The 21581-nt window shown below is 43.3% G+C and overlaps 1 protein-coding gene across 1 annotated transcript in view; it reads left to right on the top strand.

Moving 5' to 3' along the window:
- The window catches only part of MYOM1 (myomesin 1), a 132055-nt gene that overhangs the window by 29003 nt on the left and 81471 nt on the right, over nt 1-21581 (top strand). Inside the window, 2 exon segments of the mRNA XM_040431899.1 lie at nt 4913-5047; nt 12451-12664. Coding sequence (XP_040287833.1) covers nt 4913-5047; nt 12451-12664 — 349 coding nt within the window.

Genomic DNA, 21581 nt, shown 5'->3' with positions numbered 1-21581 from the left:
GCTGTGTCCACACATTGGGACTTCTGAGCACTACTTATCCATCCTGGGATACCTATGTCACCAGTGATTAGTCTTCATTTGTTGTCAAGCCTTGTTTGTAAATGTCAGGCCTTGTTTAATTGGATGAGATGTCCTGATATATCATGATCATGTAGCATAGATAATGCTTTAGAATTATGGTGCATTACCAAGCGCCATAATCTCAATAAGTGTATACCGCAAATATATGCCATGAATGTCCCTATCCATGTGTAATAATACTGTGCAATAGTCATGTAAAAAATGTGCTTGTTCTTTCTGCTTCCTATATGTTATTATTGCTGCAACATGTTTTGTCAATGTTTGATTTTCTGTTTTTCATGTGTGAATTACATAGGTTTTATTCTGAGGAACATAGTTTTATGCCTGGACTAAATGGAAATTCAGATCCTCACCATCCTCTTCTAGACCGCTCCTTAAAAAGGTTGTCTAGCCTAGGAGCTGACAACTAAAATGCTCCTAACCTGTGTCCCATTAAAAAATAAAATAAAACATTCAACTGTCCGTGGTCCCACAATGTCCATGCCGCTGGCCAGTCCCCAGCTGCCTCAGATCCCCACAGGAGCAGAAGGGGCTTCCTGTGAATGTTGTAGCTAGTCACTGGCCTCTGCAGGCAGATGTGCCGGTACAGCACGTCACTAGCGCGGAAGACAATGAAGACAGTGATAGGCCGTAGTGGTCACATGGGACCAAGCCATTTGTGGTCCTGCAGGGACCGGAAGCAGGCATGACTGCAGACGGGGTGGGACAGTTGGCTGGACAACCGCTTTAAGGTTGTCTGGTTTAATAGAGGGAGTTGTTGTTCTCCTCGGGACACCTCTTTAGAAGCCACAGCACTAGCTAATAGAAAGTTGTTGTTTTTTGCTTGTGAAAAATGGCATGAAATTCATGCATTTTTTTTACAAGCGTTTTTTTTTTCAGCTACACAAAGTTTTTATTTGTCTTTTCAGACTTTATTTTCCTAGAGAGAAGTCTATAGGAAAATGCCTGCAAATGACCACACCCAGAGCATGTAGCGTTTAAAAAAAATGCCAAGGGGCAAAAAACTGCCAGGAAACTATTATAAAATGCCACATAAAATATCCTCCACGTTTGTATGGTGTTTTATATTGTACCATTGGCCAACATCTAACATCTGGACACATGTTTCATCGAAAAAACGCCCCCAGAAAAATGACACAAAAATGCTGCTGTTTAGGCAAAGAATGTATTGTGAGACAAGCCCGAATGGGCGCTCTCTGTGTATTGCTTCATTTCTCCTGTGGCATCTCGATCACATCGGGTGTCCTGTTTTCTGCTATTTAAACCTGACAACCCTTTTGATCCTTTGCTGCCCACCATCCCTAAGCCCAACACTCTGCCTAGAAAATGCAGGCTATTGGCCGCTCATGACAGAGCTGCTGAGAACTGCTAGCTGCTGTATAGAAGAGAATGGTAGGCTATCTGTGAAACAGCAAAGGTGAAGTAAGTAAACTTTTAGACATATGTACAGTAACATATTTCTGGGCACAAGCTGTATTTCAGCTTTTATGGCTGAAGTGACACTTTTATTATCTGACTACAATAGTCTCTCATATTTGCCTGCAGTATTTCTGTATTTCTACTACATTGCTCCTTGACTATCACATTTTATAAACGTTTTATTTATTTTTTATTTGTTTTGTTTATTATGTAACAATGTATCTTTATTACAGGTAGGTTATTATGAATTAAAGGGAACCTGTCACCAGGATTTTGTGTATAGAGCTGAAGACATGGGTTGCTAGATGGCCGCTAGCACATCCGCAATACCCAGTCCCCATAGCTCTGTGTGCTTTTATTATGTGAATATAACATATGCAAATTAACCTGAGATGAGTCCTGTCCCTGACTCATCTCACGTACGGGACACATCTCAGGTTAATTTGCATATGTATCAAATCTTTTTTTTTACACAATAAAAGCACACAGAGCTATGGGGACTGGGTATTGCAGATGTGCTAGCGGCCATCTAGCAACTCATGTCCTCAGCTCTATACACAGGTTCCCTTTAAAGGGGGTGTCCAAGACTATTACAGACCACTCATAGTGGCCGACCCGTGGTGGTTATTAAACGTACCTGGTCCATGCCCTTAGGTTCGGTTGCTTTCAGTCCCGGGCCGGCTCTTCCTCCCCATGCAGTGCTTAAATGAACACCCGTCAATGAAGAGGGCAGCAAATCACAGGCATCAGTGGTGGTCTGCTCTCCTTGCGTCACGTGAACAGTTGTCGTGACTCAAGGGAAGCAGGTCACCTCTGCGGCCTGTGATTGGCTGCAGCGGTCATGTGTCCCCCCTTCAATGGATTTGATTTCAGTGCTATAGAAGAAGAGCCTGCCCAGGAAGGAGAGTAGCCAAACTCAGCGGTGTGGACCGGATAAGTATGATGACCATCACGGCTCAGCCACTCTGGGGAGTCTATATTAGTGTTGGATAACCCCTTTAAACTTTTGGCTTCATTCACAAAGGCCAATTTTGCAGCGATTATTTCATGCCTTTTCTTTAGCCAAAGCTAACTATTTGGCTGCGTTCTCCTAACTTGTAGACCCAGTTCTGACTTTGGCTGTGAAAATGCATTAAAACTGCACTGTGTGAATAAGGCTTAGCCAATGAACCATTTAATAAGCCAAATAAGTCTTTATATTGTATCAAGGATACAGATTACAGTAACACAGAAGGGAATTTGAATCTGCTTGGCATTCAGGTCACTTATTCCACATTGCTCCATTACTTGGATAATAGGATGATATTACAAAGTAGAAAATCACCCGTACATAGCAGTCCTTGAGGTGCTCTTTTCCGCTATGTTTTCTTTCATTTTTTTTTTAACCATTTCTTAGAAATACATTCTTCCTCAAAGGTGATAATATGAAATGCCAGCCAGTACAGCTCCTGTAAAGGTCCTTACGTATTTATTTTCAGGCTCCTGGTAGATGCACCATAAGTCTAGGTGCAAACTCTATAAGAGCTACAATAGCTTCCATTTTATATTGCCACTTTTTGTAAAAGAAAGAACAGAACATTGAATGTCTTTATCAGAAAAGGAATGTGAACCTCAGTAACTTTGGATAGGCCTTTCACCTATTCCTGCTTATGGTAATCACTAATGGTGGATTCTCTATTAGAGTCTTACTGTGCCAATACATTGTGTAGCCTGGATTTGGGATCCGAATTTGGATTACTGCTACTTTCTTGGCTCACTGGTACTTGCCATTTTGGCTGGAGCTATATTTACCATTTAAAATAACGGCATGTCCAGGTAGTAGAAATCCGCATGCAGCTCTCACGTGCTGGGCGCAGAGTGCATGGGCACCCTTAATCATAGTAACAGAAGAATGATGGCAGAGAATGACCATATGGTCCATCTGGTCTGCCCATATATTATTTATATTTTTCTCTAAGGCTAGGTTCACATGACCTTTTAATTTTCTGTTCTTCTGATCTGTCCAAAGAACAGAAAACAAAAAAAAACAAAAAACGGATCCTTTATTTTGAGCAGCCATTATGCTCATTTTACATCCATTTTAGCCATTTCCGTCTCAGATCTGGTATTTTAGACAGAAAAATAAGTACTTTTCTGTCTAAAATAATAGATCTCAGATGGAAATGACTAAAACGGATACAAAATGAGCATAAAGGCTCGTTCACACAAACGGATTTTGCGTTATATATATGGGCCGTTTTCTGCGTTCCGCATACGGTCCGTAAACAGAGCCATTCATTTCAATGGGTCCGCAAAAGAAGGGGGCAGCACTCTGTGTGCTGTCCGCATCCGTTGCTCTGTCCCGTGGCCCCGCAAAAATTATGAGTCCTGTCCTATTCTTGTCCGTTTTGCAGACCTCTATAATGGGCCTCCTGTTCCGTTCCGCAAATTGCGGAAGGCACACGGGCGGCATCCGTTTTTTGTGTGTCCGCAATTTACGGACCGCAAAAAACGGCACAGTCGTGTGAACAAGCCCTAACTGTGCATAATGGATGCTTAAAATAAAGGATCCGTTTTTTTGTTGTTGCTATTTTCTGTTCTTCTCACGAAGCGGTGATGTGAACCTAGCCTCAGGATAGGTATATGTCTATCTCAGGTGAGATTAAGTTCACTTACTGTAGATTTTCCAACTACATCTACTGGAGGTTTGTTCCCAGCATCTACTACTCTTTTACAGTTACATTTTAGCAATTGCCAACAGGCTGCCTCACTAAGCTGAGGATTTATACTTACCTGCTCCTTGCCGATCAGGTCCTCCAGTGTGTCAGTGTTCAGGTCCCCGCAGTGTTTTTATCTGGCAAAGCATGGCATGGTCACTGGTGTTGAGCAAAGCTGCAGAATCCGTGCAAGAAATCCTAGGCTAGCCCTTGGATCTGAAGTGGATTTGTAGTCTGTCATGCCTTGGAAAATTCCTAAAATTAGCCCCAGGAAAGGACAAAAAGGGAAATGTTGCTTTGTTTTTTCAGTGACGCGGTTTATAAACAGTGGAAGGCAGATTTTGCGTGGAATACATGCTGAAATCTGTACTGAAAAGATGCTGTCTAAACGTACTCTGAAAACAATGCTATATACATATGGCTCCCAAAGGAGCATGGTACTGGACTTCATGCGCCCTACAGCCTCCTGCACACCTCTGCTAGGTACACAAGTCAAATCACAAAATCACTAAAAAAATCTACATAGTATTCAATGTAGGCCCCTTGTCAGTACTGTAGAGTTAGGAGTAATAAATGTAGGCACTATAAATTGACTGCAAAATAGACCAAAAGTATTTACACTGATCCTGACACCTTCTGCAATGTAAGTGTAGCCCATATACTTGTATATTTTGGAATAATATTACAGTAATGCACTGTTATTGTATCTACTACAGAAAATCATCTCATAAAGCAATAGAGGATACATCATATAAGATGAGTCCTAGGTCAAAACGATCAAAGATTTTAGCCACTGTTGCAGATAAAGAAAATGAAGATCTCGGCTACGTGGTTCCTATCTTCAGAGGACGGTACGTGTGTATTATGTTTATTCTTGTATCCAGCCATTTAATCTCTGTGACTTTTACATCGCACCTGTTGTACAAAGTTTCCTATGACATTCACCATAAATGCATTCCTTGCCAGAATATGAGTGGTACAGAATCCTGCAATCACTTCATGTTGCCTGTATGCAGCCGAGAAAACCCTTGGAAACCTTCCTATGTTGCATAGACTGGGCTTCATGTGTAATAACTCTGCAGACAAGAAGGTTCAGTGTTTCGCATAGCAACCAAACGGATTCAGGTTGGGAATTGAAGAAGTTCTCTTATCAGTTGTTATGGCAACATTAAAACTTTTTGTCTGTGCTCCTTTTTAACCTATAAAATATATAAAATATCTAATATATAAAGTTGAGTGTACAGTCGTGGCCAAAAGTTTTGAGAATGACACAAATATTAGTTTTCACAAAGTTTGCTGCTAAACTGCTTTTAGATCTTTGTTTCAGTTGTTTCTGTGATGTAGTGAAATATAATTACACGCACTTCATACGTTTCAAAGGTTTTTATCGACTATTACATGACATTTATGCAAAGAGTCAGTATTTGCAGTGTTGGCCCTTCTTTTTCAGGACCTCTGCAATTCGACTGGGCATGCTCTCAATAAACTTCTGGGCCAATTCCTGACTGATAGCAACCCATTCTTTCATAATCACTTCTTGGAGTTTGTCAGAATTAGTCGGTTTTTGTTTGTCCACCCGCCTCTTGAGGATTGACCACAAGTTCTCAATGGGATTAAGATCTGGGGAGTTTCCAGGCCATGGACCCAAAATGTCAACATTTTGGTCCCCGAGCCACTTAGTTATCACTTTTGCCTTATGGCACGGTGCTCCATCGTGCTGGAAAATGCATTGTTCTTCACCAAACTGTTGTTGGATTGTTGAAGAAGTTGCTGTTGGAGGGTGTTTTGGTACCATTCTTTATTCATGGCTGTGTTTTTTGGCAAAATTGTGAGTGAGCCCACTCCCTTGGATGAGAAGCAACCCCACACATGAATGGTCTCAGGATGCTTTACTGTTGGCATGACACAGAACTGATGGTAGCGCTCACCTTTTCTTCTCCGGACAAGCCTTTTTCCAGATGCCCCAAACAATCGGAAAGAGGCTTCATCGGAGAATATGACTTTGCCCCAGTCCTCAGCAGTCCATTCACCATACTTTCTGCAGAAGATCAATCTGTCCCTGATGTTTTTTTTGGAGAGAAGTGGCTTCTTTGCTGGCCTTCTTGACACCAGGCCATCTTCCAAAAGTCTTCGCCTCACTGTGCGTGCAGATGCGCTCACACCTGCCTGCTGCCATTCCTGAGCAAGCTCTGCACTTGTGGCACTCCGATCCCGCAACTGAATCCTCTTTAGGAGACGATCCTGGCGCTTGCTGGACTTTCTTGGACGCCCTGAAGCCTTCTTAACTAGAATTGAACCTCTTTCCTTGAAGTTCTTGATGATCCTATAAATTGTTGATTGAGGTGCAATCTTAGTAGCCACAATATCCTTGCCTGTGAAGCCATTTTTATGCAACGCAATGATGGCTGCACGCATTTCTTTGCAGGTCACCATGGTTAACAATGGAAGAACAATGATTTCAAGCATCACCCTCCTTTTAACATGTCAAGTCTGCCATTTTAACCCAATCAGCCTGACATAATGGTCTCCAGCCTTGTGCTCGTCAACATTCTCACCTGAGTTAACAAGACAATTACTGAAATGATCTCAGCAGGTCCTTTAATGACAGCAATGAAATGCAGTGGAAAGTTTTTTTTGGGATTAAGTTAATTTTCATGCAAAGAAGGACTATGCAATTCATCTGATCACTCTTCATAACATTCTGGAGTATATGCAAATTGCTATTATAAAAACTTAAGCAGCAACTTTTCAAATTTCCAATATTTATGTAATTCTCAAAACTTTTTGCCACGACTGTATGTATGTGTGTATGTATGTCCGCTAAAGGAATCCGCAACGTCGCATTTACAATCACGAAATTTGGCACACAGGTACTTCAGATGTCCGGTAAGGTTTTAGACCGGGTCTCAGCTCTCTAGCACGTACCATTCGTGTGTTAGCCAATAGAAGCCAGGTCACATGACCCTTATCAGCCAATAGAAGCTGGCAGGCCCTTAGTCTCCACATACATGCAGTTTTACACCAGGTTTCCATAACAAACCAGCCATTTTCCTTTACTGCTGTAGGTCAGCTTTAAAGGGGCAGGGCGCTGTGGATGACACTATTAAGGGAGTGGAGTGCTGTGGAGGTCACAGTTCAGGGGGCAGGTAGGGTGGCCACCCTCAAAAGACGGACTTAAAAACCCTGCTAAGCCACACCCCCGGCCAGGTTAGGCCAAGCCCCCTCTCACTCCGCAGCCGACGGGGATTGAAAAAATGAAGGTAAAAATCAACTTCTGTCAGCTGCAGGGGTTGGAGGGAGGGTGACTTTCTCCCTGCAGCTCACGCTCAGACAGCATAGTGCTGCTGTCTGAGAGTGAGCTGTTCAAAAGGACATCCCTGTGTCCGTCCAGGCCCTGCGCTAGACAGAGGACAGGGAGTCTGAAAGCCGACTGTCCGGCCAAAAACTGGACCTAGGGGCAGGCTGCTGTGGAGGTCACAGTTAAGGGGACGATCCACTATGGAGGTCAGTGTTAAGGGGCAGATTTCTGTAGAGGCCACTGTTAAGGGGCAGATTGCTGTAGAGGCCACTGTTAAGGGGACGGGGTGTTGTGGAAATCACTGTTAAGGAGATGGGGTACTGTGGAGGTCACTAATAAAGAGGCGACCGCTGTGGAGGTCACTGTTAACGGGGCGAGCTGCTGTGGAGGTCACTGTTAAGGGTGCAGGGTCTTTTGGAAATCACTGTTAACGAGAAGGGGGACTCTGGAGGTCACAGTTAAGGGACTGGTCCGCTAGGGAGGTCAGTGTTAAGGGGCAGGGTGCTGTAGAGGTCACTGTTAAGGGGCGGTGTGTTGTGGAGGTCACATTATAAGGGAACGAAGCTGTGAGGATGTCACTGTTAAGGGGTGGGTTATTGTGGAAATCACTGTTAAGGGGGTTGTCCGGGATTGGGTAGATTGGTTTGTGTGGACAACAGTGCCCTAAATTGTACACTCATACCTCTCCTACCTTTACCAGAAAATTCTTATGCCACTTTTGCCATTGAGAAAATCTCAGCCGGAAGTGCCGTTTTTCTTACAGTCAGTGACGTACTGGGTCCCTTTCTGCCGAGCGAAGCCTCTTCTTCCGCCCAGCAGTGAGCCCGGTGATGTCACTGGCACTGTTGGGTGGGCTTTAGCGCTGCCCTAGGCTGTAAAATGGCTGTGGCAGAGCTAAAGCCGGCCCATCATAGCTGGTGACGTCACTGAACACACTGCTAAGCGGAAGCCTCCGCTCAGCAGTGTGTTATGGTAAACAAAAGAGCCCTTGTCCTGCGCGATCCTGCTCAGGGCAAGGGAGAGCATTGGAGCATGAACTTCTCCGATGCTAACCTCACAGGGGCTGCCTGGATGAAATTATGTGTATGTCCGGGTTCAGCTTTGAACCCGGACAACCCCTTCAAGGAGATGGGGTACTGTAGAGGTCACTAATAAAGGGGTGGCTGCTGTGATGGTCACTGTAAGGGAGGCGAGATGCTGTGGAGGTCACTGTTAAAGGGGTGGGAGCTGTGGAGGTCTCTGTTAAGGGGTCAGGGAATGGTGGAGGTCACAGTTAAGGGGACGGTCTGCTATGGAGGTCAGTGTTAAGGGGTGGGGTGCTGTAGAGGTCAGTGTTAAGGGGGCGGGGTGTTGTGGATGTCACATTTTGTGGCGGGCGCAGCACTATGAAGTGCCTTTTGCGCTGTGGCATTAGAAGAATTCTGATATCTCTGACTTTTTAGTCTAACCAGACTGTCTATTACTCTGTAATTCCTCTAGCGCCGTTCTATAGAAACAGTAGGTTTAAAGAGCACACCAAATGATTGAAATAACTTCTTTATTAACTTCAACTTTTCTTCATATAACACTGCCGCCTTCGCAGCAGATAGTCCATGTACAAAACACGTGTTGAATAAAGTATCATAAAATGGCGGCATGCATAAGATGGTGGTTCAACTGTTCAATCTTGTCATTTAACCTAAAATGGTGGATATATTTTCTCTTCAGTATCTGTACTCTCACTTTAAGTTATTTAGGCACTTTATGATCTCTCTGAGAGGTATATCTGAGGTTGACCAATAGTTAACTTGCTCTACTTGGTTTGCAGTTTGCCTCATACAATTGCTTATGATCTGGTATGAGCAGTTCGCATTTGTATGCAATTTGTTTGGATTGTATGGTTGTAATTTGCACGGTATTTGCAATTGGATTGTGAACTTTGAAAACACATATAACTGGTTCAGTATACAGTTCTAATCGCTATATTAACAGTAGGAACATTATATAACTGTTTTAAATACCTATTTTGGTCTCTCTGCTTCCATAAAACACAGCTCTTAATGGAGTAAATGTCTGTTCAGCTTCTCTCCTCTGGTGTAATGATTCTAGCAGCTCCTGCTAGGGGAATTTCCCACACAGGCTGTGTGTGAGGCTGGCTGTGATTGGTCAAAATTCTTGCTGTGTGTGAGGTTGTCTGTGTTTGGTCTAGACTCCTGCCCAGCAACAACTGTTTAACTCTATGCTTTCTGTTGTTTCTGATGTGTCATTGAGCTTACCTCACATCCATATAATGAATCTTAAAGGCATATTATCTTTTATGCTTCTGTGAACACAATATATAACAGTTATATGACATCCAAACATGAAGTCACTGTAAATAACTCTGCTTTTGTCTTTAACACAGAAACATAGGAACTATATTAAGGTTATTGGCAGGTCTAGCTGCATATACAATGTAGGAAGGCGCAAGGGTCCGTCATTGACGGAAGGTACGTGTCACCGAGGTTCCTGGCCTCGGTGAGATAAGAACCGGGATATTTGTGTGTCAGCGGCAGCTAGTGCTCACTGACACTGTTTTACTTAGTGTGGCTGTAAAGCCAATCCGGGCCGGTTCTTATTGGGAGCAGCCAAAGAGCAGGGTGGGTGGCTGTTCCCCACGTCCAGGCCAGGTTTCGGGCTGGGGTTTAAAAACCCAGCCAGCAGCTCAGCTGGGTGTGGAATGAACTTCCAGGTGATAGTGGAGCTCTGTGTTTTGGGAGCTGAGGAGTTCTGCCATACTTTAAGGCTGAGATCTACATGAGAGCTGCCAGCTGGAAGCCAGGCGCCCTAAAGCCTGCTGTGGACTGCCAGGTGACGTGTTTTTGAGTTCTGTGTACTTTTTCTGTGTGAATTAACACGAGGATTCCTGCGGTGTAAATTAACACCAAGGCCGTGCCAAGTATTGTGTTTCTTTTCTGCCTTTTTGTGTGAATAAACACTGACTTTTGCTTTTCAACCGTGGTTTTGCCTCTGTATTGCGTCCTCTTACCCTGCCTACCAGAGCAAATCCCTACAACATATAAGCTGTATTAGCAACCTAGGACAGGTCTTAGCTGGCCAGCTACTCATTTTAACGGAACGTAGCTCTGTGGAGGTCACTGTTAATGGGGCGAGTTAATGTGGAAATCACTGTTAACAAGTAGGGGTACTGTGGAGGTAACTAATAAAGGGGCAGCCGCTGTGGAGGTCACTGTTAAAGGGGCAGGGTATTGTAGATGTCACTGTTATAGTGGATACTGTCAATATCTTTTAACGACACACACAAACATGAAATGAAATAGATGAAATATACCCGTGCAAAGCCGGGTCCTTCTGCTAGTATATACAGTTGCAAGAAAAAGTATGTGATCCCTTTGGAATGATATGGATTTCTGCACAAATTAGTCATAAAATGTGATCTGATCTAAGTCACAACAATAGACAATCACAGTCTGCTTAAACTAATAACACACAAAGAATTCAATGTTACCATGTTTTTATTGAACACACCATGTAAACATTCACAGTGCAGGTGGAAAAAGTATGTGAACCCCTAGACTAATGACATCTCCAAGAGCTAATTGGAGTGAGGTGTCAGCCAACTGGAGTCTAATCAATAAGATGAGATTGGAGGTGTTGGTTACAGCTGCCCTGCCCTATAAAAAACACACCAGTTCTGGGTTTGCTTTTCACAAGAAGCATTGCCTGATGTGAATGATGCCTCGCACAAAAGAGCTCTCAGAAGACCTACGATTAAGAATTGTTGACTTGCATAAAGCTGGAAAGGGTTATAAAAGTATCTCCAAAAGCCTTGCTGTTCATGAGTCCACGGTAAAACAAATTGTCTATAAATGGAGAAAGTTCAGCACTGCTGCTACTCTCCCTAGGAGTGGCCGTCCTGTAAAGATGATTGCAAGAGCACAGCACAGACTGCTTAATGAGGTGAAGAAGAATCCTAGAGTGTCAGCTAAAGACATACAAAAGTCTCTGGCATATGCTAACATCCCTGTTAGCGAATCTACGATACGTAAAACACTAAACAAGAATGGATTTCATAGGAGGATAACACGAAGGAAGCCACTGCTGTCAAAAAAAAAAAACATTTCTGCACGTTTACAGTTTGCACAAGAGCACCTGGATGTTCCACAGCAGTACTGGCAAAATATTCTGTGGACAGATGAAACCAAAGTTGAGTTGTTTAGAAGAAACACACAACACTATGTGTGGAGAAAAAGAGGCACAGCACACCAACATCAAAACCTCATCCCAACCGTGAAGTATGGTGGTGGGGGCATCATGGTTTGGGGCTGCTTTGCTGCATCAGGGCCTGGAGAGATTGCTGTCATCGAAGGAAAAATTAATTCCCAAGTTTATCAAGACATTTTGCAGGAGAACTTAAGGCCATCTGTCCACCAGCTGAAGCTCAACAGAAGATGGGTGTTGCAACAGGACAACATAGAAGTAAATCAACAACAGAATGGCTTAAACAGAAGAAAATACGCTTTCTGGAGTGGCCCAGTCAGAGTCCTGACCTCAACCCGATTGAGATGCTGTAGCATGACCTCAAGAAAGCGATTCACACCAGACATCTCAAGAATATTGCTGAACTGAAACAGTTCTGTAAATAGGAATGGTCAAGAATTACTCCTGACCGTTGTGCACGTCTGATCTGCAACTACAGGAAACGTTTGGTTAAAGTTATTGCTGCCAAAGGAGGTTCAACCAGTTATTAAATCCAAGGGTTCACTGTCATTGTCTATTGTTGTGACTTAGATGAAGATCAGATCACATTTTATGACCAATTTGTGCAGAAATCCATATCGTTCCAAAGGGTTCACATACTTTTTCTTGCAACTGTATATATTAGGCAATGACACATAATGCAATTCCCTTATATTTTGACCCATGTACCTCCAGATCATTTCAACCTAATACATTCTCAGTGTCTTTAAATCGCAGTCATGAATATGTCAGTGGGATCACTGATACAGAGGAAGAAAGAATCAAGATGTCAGCAGGATATATTGCTCGACGGAATCTACTTTCAAGTGGAGAAGGCATTAGTGTGTCCAGAAGCGCCTCTTCATCAGCAGCACATTCTGAGGCATATCAGAAGAAATCCAGGAGTGTCGCTATACGTGAAATGGCAGAACGTCTAGCTCTTAATAAAAAGGTTAGGTTGGATTCACACATAAATTCCTTTTGGTATTTTTGCAGTATTGTGCTTTTAGAGATTTTTTTTGCACATCTGTATTTTGTGTGTTTTATTTTTTTAATTGGCCACTCCAGATGTTAGCTGAAAGTCTACGGGAAATAAGAAATGCAGGACACGCATGCCTAATTTTGCTGGGACTCATTTTTGTGTCTATGCCATTGTTTTTAAATGAAGCATATTGAAGCAATGGCTTTCTTCCTTCCTCTTCTCTATAGGAAAAAAAGATAAGCCTAAAAATGCATTAAAAACACAATACAAACACATGCTATGTGCAAAAAAATAAATAAATAAAAAAAATTTGGAGTAAAAATGCCATTGCAAATGTGTAAAGGATCCCTAACAATGTTAAAAAATCTGAAACAAATATAGAAAAATTAGAAATTCATAAATACTGACCCTTGCAGCTACATAGAATCTCACAGCAACTCTCCGTGTCTGTGCTGCAAAGAAACAGAATATTGACAGCAGAAAAATACCACATGGTCCATCTAACCTGCTCTTATATTATTATAGGATAGACATCCCAGACATGTTTAAATTCATTAACTATAGATTTCCCAAAAACAGCTGATGGGAGATTGTTGCAAGTCTGAACTACTGTTTCAGTGTAAAGATATTTGTTGGTTCTGGTCTTCCCCCATCACCTAATTTAAGATTGTGATTTCTTTATTCAATACACTTTCCTCCTGAATCTTATTTCTTCCTTTAACATATTTACCTCCTTAAGGACACAGCCATATTTCACCTTAAGGACCAGGCCATTTTGTACAAATCTGACCAGTGTCACTTTAAGTGGTGATAACTTTAAAACTCTTTGACTCATCCAGGCCATTCTGAGATGGTTTTTTCGTCACATATTTTACTTTATGAAACTGGTAAAATGGCAAGTTTCCAAGTTTAAATTTCTTTACTTCTATAATACATAGTAATACCTCCAAAAATAGTTATTACTTTACATTACCCATATGTCTACTATATGTTTGGATCATTTTGGGAATGACATTTTAGTTTTTCGGGACGTTACAAGGCTTAGAAGTTTAGAAGCAAATCTTGAAATTTTTCAGAAATTTTCCAAAACCCAATTTTTAGGGACCAGTTCAGGTCTGAAGTCACTTTGTGAGGCTTACATAATACAAACCACCCAAAATGACCCCATTCTAGAAAATACACCCCTCAAGGTATTCAAAACTGATTTTACCAACTTAACTTTGTTTGGCAAATTTTCCATTTTAATCCATTTTTTCCAGTAACAAAGCAAGGGTTAACAGCCAAACAAAATGCTATATTTATTGCCCCGATTCTGTAGTTTGCAGAAACAACCCATATGTGGCCGTAAACTACTGTACGGGCACACAGTAGGGCGTAGAGGGAAAGTTGCGCCAAAAGGATTTTGGAAGGCAGATTTTGCTGGACTGGTTTATTTACACCATGTCCCATTTGAAGCCCCCCTGATGCACCCCTAGAGTAGAAACTCCATAAAAGTGACCCCATCTAAGAAACTACACCCCTCAAGGTATTCAAAACTGATTTTACAAACTTTGTTAACCCTTTAGGTGTTGCACAAGAGTTATTGGCAAATAGAGATTAAATTTCTGAATATAGATTTTTGGGCAAATTTTCCATTTTAATCCATTTTTTCCAGTAACAAAGCAAGGGTTAACAGCCAAACAAAATGCTAGATTTATTGCCTTGTTTCTGTAGTTTGCAGAAACACCCAATATGTGGCCATAAACTACTGTACGGGCACATAGTAGGGCGTAGAGCGAAAGGTGCGCCGTATGGTATTTGGAAGGCAGATTTTGCTGGACTGGTTTATTTACACCATGTCCCATTTGAAGCCCCCCTGATGCACCCCTAGAGTAGAAACTCCATAAAAGTGACCCCATCTAAGAAACTATACCCCTCAAGGTATTCAAAACTGATTTTACAAACTTTGTTAACCCTTTAGGTGTTGCACAAGAGTTATTGGCAAATAGAGATTAAATTTCAGAATATAGATTTTTTGGCAAATTTTCCATTTTAATCCATTTTTTCCAGTAACAAAGCAAGGGTTAACAGCCAAACAAAATGCTAGATTTATTGCCTTGTTTCTGTAGTTTGCAGAAACACCCAATATGTGGCCATAAACTACTGTACGGGCACATAGTAGGGCGTAGAGCGAAAGGTGCGCTGTATGGTATTTGGAAGGCAGATTTTGCTGGACTGGTTTATTTACACCATGTCCCATTTGAAGCCCCCCTGATGCACCCCTAGAGTAGAAACTCTATAAAAGTGACCCCATCTAAAAAACTACACCCCTCAAGGTATTCAAAACTGATTTTACAAACTTTGTTAACCCTTTAGGTGTTGCACAAGAGTTATTGGCAAATGGAGATGAAATTTGAGAATTTAGATTTTTTGGCAAATTTTTCATTTTAATCAATTTTTTCCAGTAACAAAGCAATGGTTAACAGTCAAACAATATGCTATATTTATTTCCCCGATTCTGTAGTTTGCAGAAACACCCCATATGTGGCCGTAAACTACTGTACGGGCACACAGTAGGGCGTAGAGGGAAAGGTGCGCCGAAAGGATTTTGGAAGGCAGATTTTGCTGGACTGGTTTATTTACACCATGTCCATTTGAAGCCCCCCTGATGCACCCCTAGAGTAGAAACTCCATAAAAGTGACCCCATCTAAGAAACTACACCCCTCAAGGTATTCAAAACTGATTTTACAAACGTTGTTAACCCTTTAGGTGTTGCACAAGAGTTATTGGCAAATGCTATTACAATTTTTGTGATGTAAGGTGACAAAAAAATACCTTTTTTGCACAGTTTTTTTTTTTTTTTTTTGACCGTGTTCATCTGAGGGGTCAGGTCATGGGGTATTTTTATAGAGCAGATTCTTACGGACGCGGCGATACCTAATATGTCTACTTTTTTTTATTTATTTATGTTTTACACTATATTAGCTTTTTATAAACAAAAAAATAAAATTTTAGTATCTCCATAGTCTAAGAGTCTTTTTTTTTTTTTGCCGATTATCTTAGGTAGGGGCTAATTTTTTTGCGGGATGAGAGGACGGTTTTATTGGCTTTATTTTGGGGGGCATATGACTTTTTGATCGCTTGCTATTAAATTTTTTGTGATCTAAGGTGACCAAAAAAACTTTTTTTGCACCGTTTTTATTTTATTTTTTTGACCGTGTTCATCTGAGGGGTTAGGTCATGGGGTATTTTTATACAGCAGATTCTTACGGATGCGGCGATACCTAATATGTAAACTTTTTTTTATTTATTCTAGTTTAGTTTTAGTTTATTTTAGTTTATTTTTTTGGGTCCGTCCCTTGATTCCAGTATGGGGGACCACACCTGGAAAATGTTGGCCAGGGACGATCCTGGCGCCTCCAGTTCCTGAGGTACTCCGGCCTGCTCTTTCCCACTCAGAAAAGATCAGGGCCTTGAGGACTGCCTCATAGAACTGAAGGAATGTCCCTGTGTTGCCAGCGCTCCAGGACAGCACAAAAGAGTTGTACAAGGCAACCTGTACCAAGTAGACCGCAACTTTTTTGTACCATGCCCGGGTTTTGCGCATGGCGTTATATGGCTTGAGGACTTGATCAGAGAGATCAACTCCTCCCATATACCGATTGTAGTCGACGATACAATCAGACTTGAGGACCGCTGCCGCGGTACCTCGCACAGGGACAGGGGTGATGCCGTTACCATGAATTGTGGACAGTACAAGGACATCCCTCTTGTCCTTATATCTGACGAGCAACAGGTTTCCACTGGTAAGGGCACGGGTCGCACCCCTGGGGATAGTTACCTGAAGGGGGTAGGTAGGGAGGCCGCGTTGATTTTTCCGCATGGTCCCACAAGAGGACGTGGATCTGGCTGCGAGGGACTGGAACAAGGGGATACTAGTATAAAAGTTATCCACGTACAGGTGGTAACCCTTATCTAGCAGTGGGTGCATAAGGTCCCACACAAGTTTCCCGCTAACACCCAGAGTGGGGGGACATTCTGGGGGTTGAATACGGGAATCTCGCCCCTCGTGCACATGAAATTTGTAAGTGTACCCTGAGGTACTCTCACAAAGTTTGTACAGCTTCACTCCATACCTCGCCCGCTTAGAGGGAACATACTGGCGGAAAAGGAGTCTCCCCTTGAAAGCAATGAGAGACTCATCAACCGCGACCTCCCTTCCAGGTACATAGGCCTGTACAAATTTGGCCCCAAAGTGATCGATGACCGGCCTGATTTTGTACAAGCGGTCTTAGGCAGGATCACCTTTGGGGGGACATGCTGCATTATCTGAATAATGGATGCATTTCCGGATGGCCTCAAACCGGGAGCGCGTCATGGCCGTACTGTAAAGTGGGGTCTGGTAGAGGACGTCCCCACTCCAGTAATGCCTGATACTAGGTTTCTTGACTAGGCCCATGTGCAGCACGAGGCCCCAAAATTTCCTCATCTCGGCCTAGCCAAAAAGGAGCACGGGTGTTGAGCAACAAACTGTTGGGCGTACAGGCTTGTTTGCTCCACCATCAGATTTACAAAGTGGTCACTGAAAAAAAGACTAAAATAGTCGTTTTCAGTGAAGCCCACTGTGGAAATCTGGATTCCTGGTTGGCCTACAAAATCAGGAATCACGGGCTCAAAACGCTTTGGGATATACCAGACAAGTTCAGCGTCAGGGAGCTCCGGTGGACTTAACTGGTGGGCCGGAAAACTAGTACGAGCCCCAGAGCTGCTCGTACTAGGGTGGGCCACAGGGTCCCTAGCATGGTGGTCCCCTTGCTCCGCCTGGCGGCGTCTCCGCCGCTTTGGGGGCTGATCATCATCACTAGATGATGAGGAGGATGCGGATGACAAAAGGAAAGTGGGGTCATCCTCGTCCTTACTGGGACTCTCGGAGTCGGAGGCAAGCTGGGCGTATGCCTCCTCAGCCGAGAACATCCGGCAGGCCATAGGGGAGTGTATGTGTGCGTGTGTGTGTGCGTGATAAACTTTATTTGGTGTGCGTGTGTGTGGGGGCACTGGTGTTCGCGGACTTACCCTAAACCTAACAGACTAAAATAAAAAAGACTAACTAAAAAAAGGGCAAAAAATATAAAAAATCGCTGATCAACCGTCAGCGGTGGGTGTGCCATGCGCTAACAGTGGCCGGACGCTAAGAGTGTCGGCCACAGTCAGCGTACGCACACAAAAAAACTGCTTGCGCCCCAAAAAAATTTGTGGGGGGCAGGGGGGCAAGCTGCAGCACCCCTGGGGGGTCTAGGGTCACACAGCTGTGCTGTGGACCCCAGACACCCGGTTTAGGGTGATGCAATCAGAAACAGATTTTTTTTTCTACCACTAACTTTCCCTGAATATCCCTGCCTAACCTAACCTTTCCCTAACCTTTCCCTAAATACCTGGGTGCACAGATGGGGGTGCTGGGGCAAAGATGGAGTGCTGGATCCTGAGCTCTGAACAGATGGGGATGCTGGCTGGAGATCCGATGCAGCGCTCCTCTCTCCTCGGCTCCTGGACACAAAAGGAGGAGGAGAGGAGTGCTGCGATAATTTGAATGGCCCGCCAGCCCCTGCATCCAATGAGAGACGATCCTGAGAGGTGATGTCACCATCACCTCTCAGGATCGCAGGATGGTGATTGGTGGTGTATTATCACACCACTGATCACCATCCTGTTCCGGGTTATCCCCAGAGACCCGAATAACCCGGAAACGCAACAAACCGCAGGTTTGAATTGACCTGCGGTTTGCTGCGATCGCCGGGGGGGGGGGGGGGTGGGGGGGGTCACAGAACCCCCCAGTGCATTGTACACAGGTGCCTGCTCAATGATTTGCGATCGGTGGGCGGTGATCGGAAATACATAGGACGTACCGGTATGCCCTGTGTCCTTAAGTAACCGGAACAGGTTAAAGGTTTTGATCATGGTTTTGATATCAGGACCCCTAGATCCTTCTCTTCTGAAGTCTTGGATAACACAGAACTGCCAATATGACAGTTAGATAGAGGGTTCCTTCTCCCCAAGTGCATTATTTTACATTTGGACTCATTGAACTACAGTTTTTTATTGTTTGGACCATTTATCTAGTGAGGCTAAATCTTTTTCCATGTTACTAATGCCTCCAGGAATATCCATCCTGCTACACACTTTTATGTCATCAGCAAACATACAAACCTTCTCCTATGTCACATACAAAAATATTTTAAAAAAATAGGACCCATGACACCCTTGAGGTACACCACTTGTAACCTGTCTCTCCTCAGACTGCACACCATTAGGCCTCATGCACACGACCGTTGTGTGTTCTGCGGTCCGCAAATTGCGGATCCGCAAAACAGGGATGGCGTCCATGTATAGTAGAAAAGTTACAGCCAGCTCACCTTCTGATCCTGTGTGACGGTGCACGGGGCGGACTCAAGCCAGTCCGGAGGTAAATGCACAAGATAGAAAAAGGCTCCAGCACCAGAAGGACATAGTGAAAAATCCTGGTCTTTATTTTTGTCACCAAAATACAGGTGCATACAGCAAACAGTGACACTGTATCCCACTTTATCCCCACGATCAATTAGCAATTAGCAGAACGGCATGGACAGCCATTAATATTACTGCCTATTCTTGTCCGCAAAGTGGACAAGAATAGGACAGGTTATATATTTTTTTGCAGACCACGGAACGGAGCAACGGATGCGGACAGCACATGGAGTGCTGTCCGCATCTTTTGCGGCCCCATTGAAGTGAATGGGTCCGCATCCAAGCCGAAAATACTGCGGCTCGGATGCAGACCAAAACAACGGTCGTGTGCATGAGGACTTAACAGCACTCTGGTCTGTAGTTTCCAGCTTCTTCTCTTGTGGATAGGTAGAACGTTGGCTATTCTCCAGTCTTCAGGAATATCCCCTGTCAGGAGGGACTGGTTCAACAAATCAGTAAGAGGAGCAGCAACCACAGACCAGAGTTCTCTAAGGACTCTGGGGTGTATGCCACCTGACTTTAAATATGCCAATTCACCCGTAAGATCAGCCTCCAAAAACACTGGGGCTGAGCCTTGACAGCTAGAGGCAATGTCATGACCATAAAAGTTAAAGCGTTTCTGTCACCCCACAAAACTCTTTTTTTTTTTTTTGGATAGTTAGATTCCTCATAGCACGATATAGGAGAATATAATAGTCTTACTTACTTTCATGCGGCCGATTCTTTATAAAACGAAGTTTTATAATATGTAAATGAGGGCTCTACCAGCAAGTAGGGCGTCTACTTGCTGGTAGCCGCAGCAGAAAACCGCCCCCTCGCCGTGTTGATTGACAGGGCCAGCCGTGATCTCCTCCTCCGGCCGGCCCTGTCAGTAATTCAAAAATCGCGCGCCTCTGGTCATTCGGCGCAGGCGCTCTGAGATGAGGAGGCTCGTCTCCTCAGCACTCCCTCAGTGCGCCTGCGCCGATGACGTCTTCTCTTTCGATGATGTCATCGGCGCAGGCGCACTGAGGGAGTGCTGAGGAGACGAGCCTCCTCATCTCAGAGCGCCTGCGCGCGATTTTTGAAATACTGACAGGGCCGGCCGGAGGAGGAGATCACGGCTGGCCCTGTCAATCAACACGGCGAGGGGGCGGTTTTCTGCTGCGGCTACCAGCAAGTAGACGCCCTACTTGCTGGTAGAGCCCTCATTTACATATTATAAAACTTCGTTTTATAAAGAATCGGCCGCATGAAAGTAAGTAAGACTATTATATTCTCCTATATCGCGCTATGAGGAATCTAACTATCCAAAAAAAAAAAAAAGAGTTTTGTGGGGTGACAGAAACCCCTTAAGATTTTAAAAGCAACCTTCTGAAAATACTGAACAAAAGTAACTACTCAAAACTATTCAAATGGTCAGTGACAGCCTTGTCCCCATCAATATGGTGACTTTGGCCACTTTTAATTTTTGTAATACGACAATTATTTTTGTTCCTATTGCTAATATACCTGAAGAAAGCTTTATCTTCCTCCTTAAGATAAAGCGTTACTTCCGGTTTCTTTATACCGCTTAAAAGCAGCCTTCTTTTCTTTTACTATATTACTTACTTCTTTAGTAAACCATAGTGGCCTCTACTCCTTTTACTCTTGTTAATATGTCTGGCATAGAGTTTAGTTGTCTTTAGGATGGCCACTGGACATGCACACCTGTTGCTGTTGTTTTCCACCCTTTTTAAACACTCCCCCATTTCCTTACAAATAGTCCTTCTAAAGTCTAAAACTTTTACAGTAGTGTAAGATTGCTCCCAGTTCCCAGCAACATGACAGGTTCATTGTGAACGTGAAAGCAAGATGCTCCGCAGATAGATAGACTGAAACTTATCCCTATAAAACAAAAACTTTTATTAATTTTTAATAAAGAGCAACTTTAAAACACTTTTTTTTTGGCCAAAATGAGTAAAATGTAATAATAAAAAACCTGGTATAGAACCTCAGCAAGGATATGTTCACATAAGTAAAATCCACAGCTGAAAAATCAGTAGCATTTTTGTGCAGATTTATAATGGTGGTAGTATTAGAGGAGTTTTTGCAAGCATTTTAGCCCTTTAGCAATTTCCGTGTGGATTTACGTGCGTTTCTGCACCAAAATACGCAATTTCTAACAGTGGTATTTGGTGCTGATTTCATGTGGATTTGCTGCAGATCTCACCCATCATTGAGAAAGGGTGAAATCTGCAGCTAAAACTGCAAACATAATTGACATACTGTAGATATGGAAGTCCATACGGCAGGTCAATTTCCATGCAGAAAAAATCTGCAAAGTGCACATGAGATTTGTGTAATCTCACACATTTTGCTGGTACTGTACTATGCTGCAGTTTTTCCGCATGGGAATTTTCAAGGAAAATAGACACATATTCTGTA

Source organism: Bufo bufo, chromosome 5, assembly GCF_905171765.1.
Source record: "Bufo bufo chromosome 5, aBufBuf1.1, whole genome shotgun sequence".
Classification (NCBI taxonomy): domain Eukaryota; kingdom Metazoa; phylum Chordata; class Amphibia; order Anura; family Bufonidae; genus Bufo; species Bufo bufo.
The sequence above is the reverse complement of the archived record's forward strand: the minus strand, read 5'-3'. Positions and strand labels throughout refer to the sequence as shown.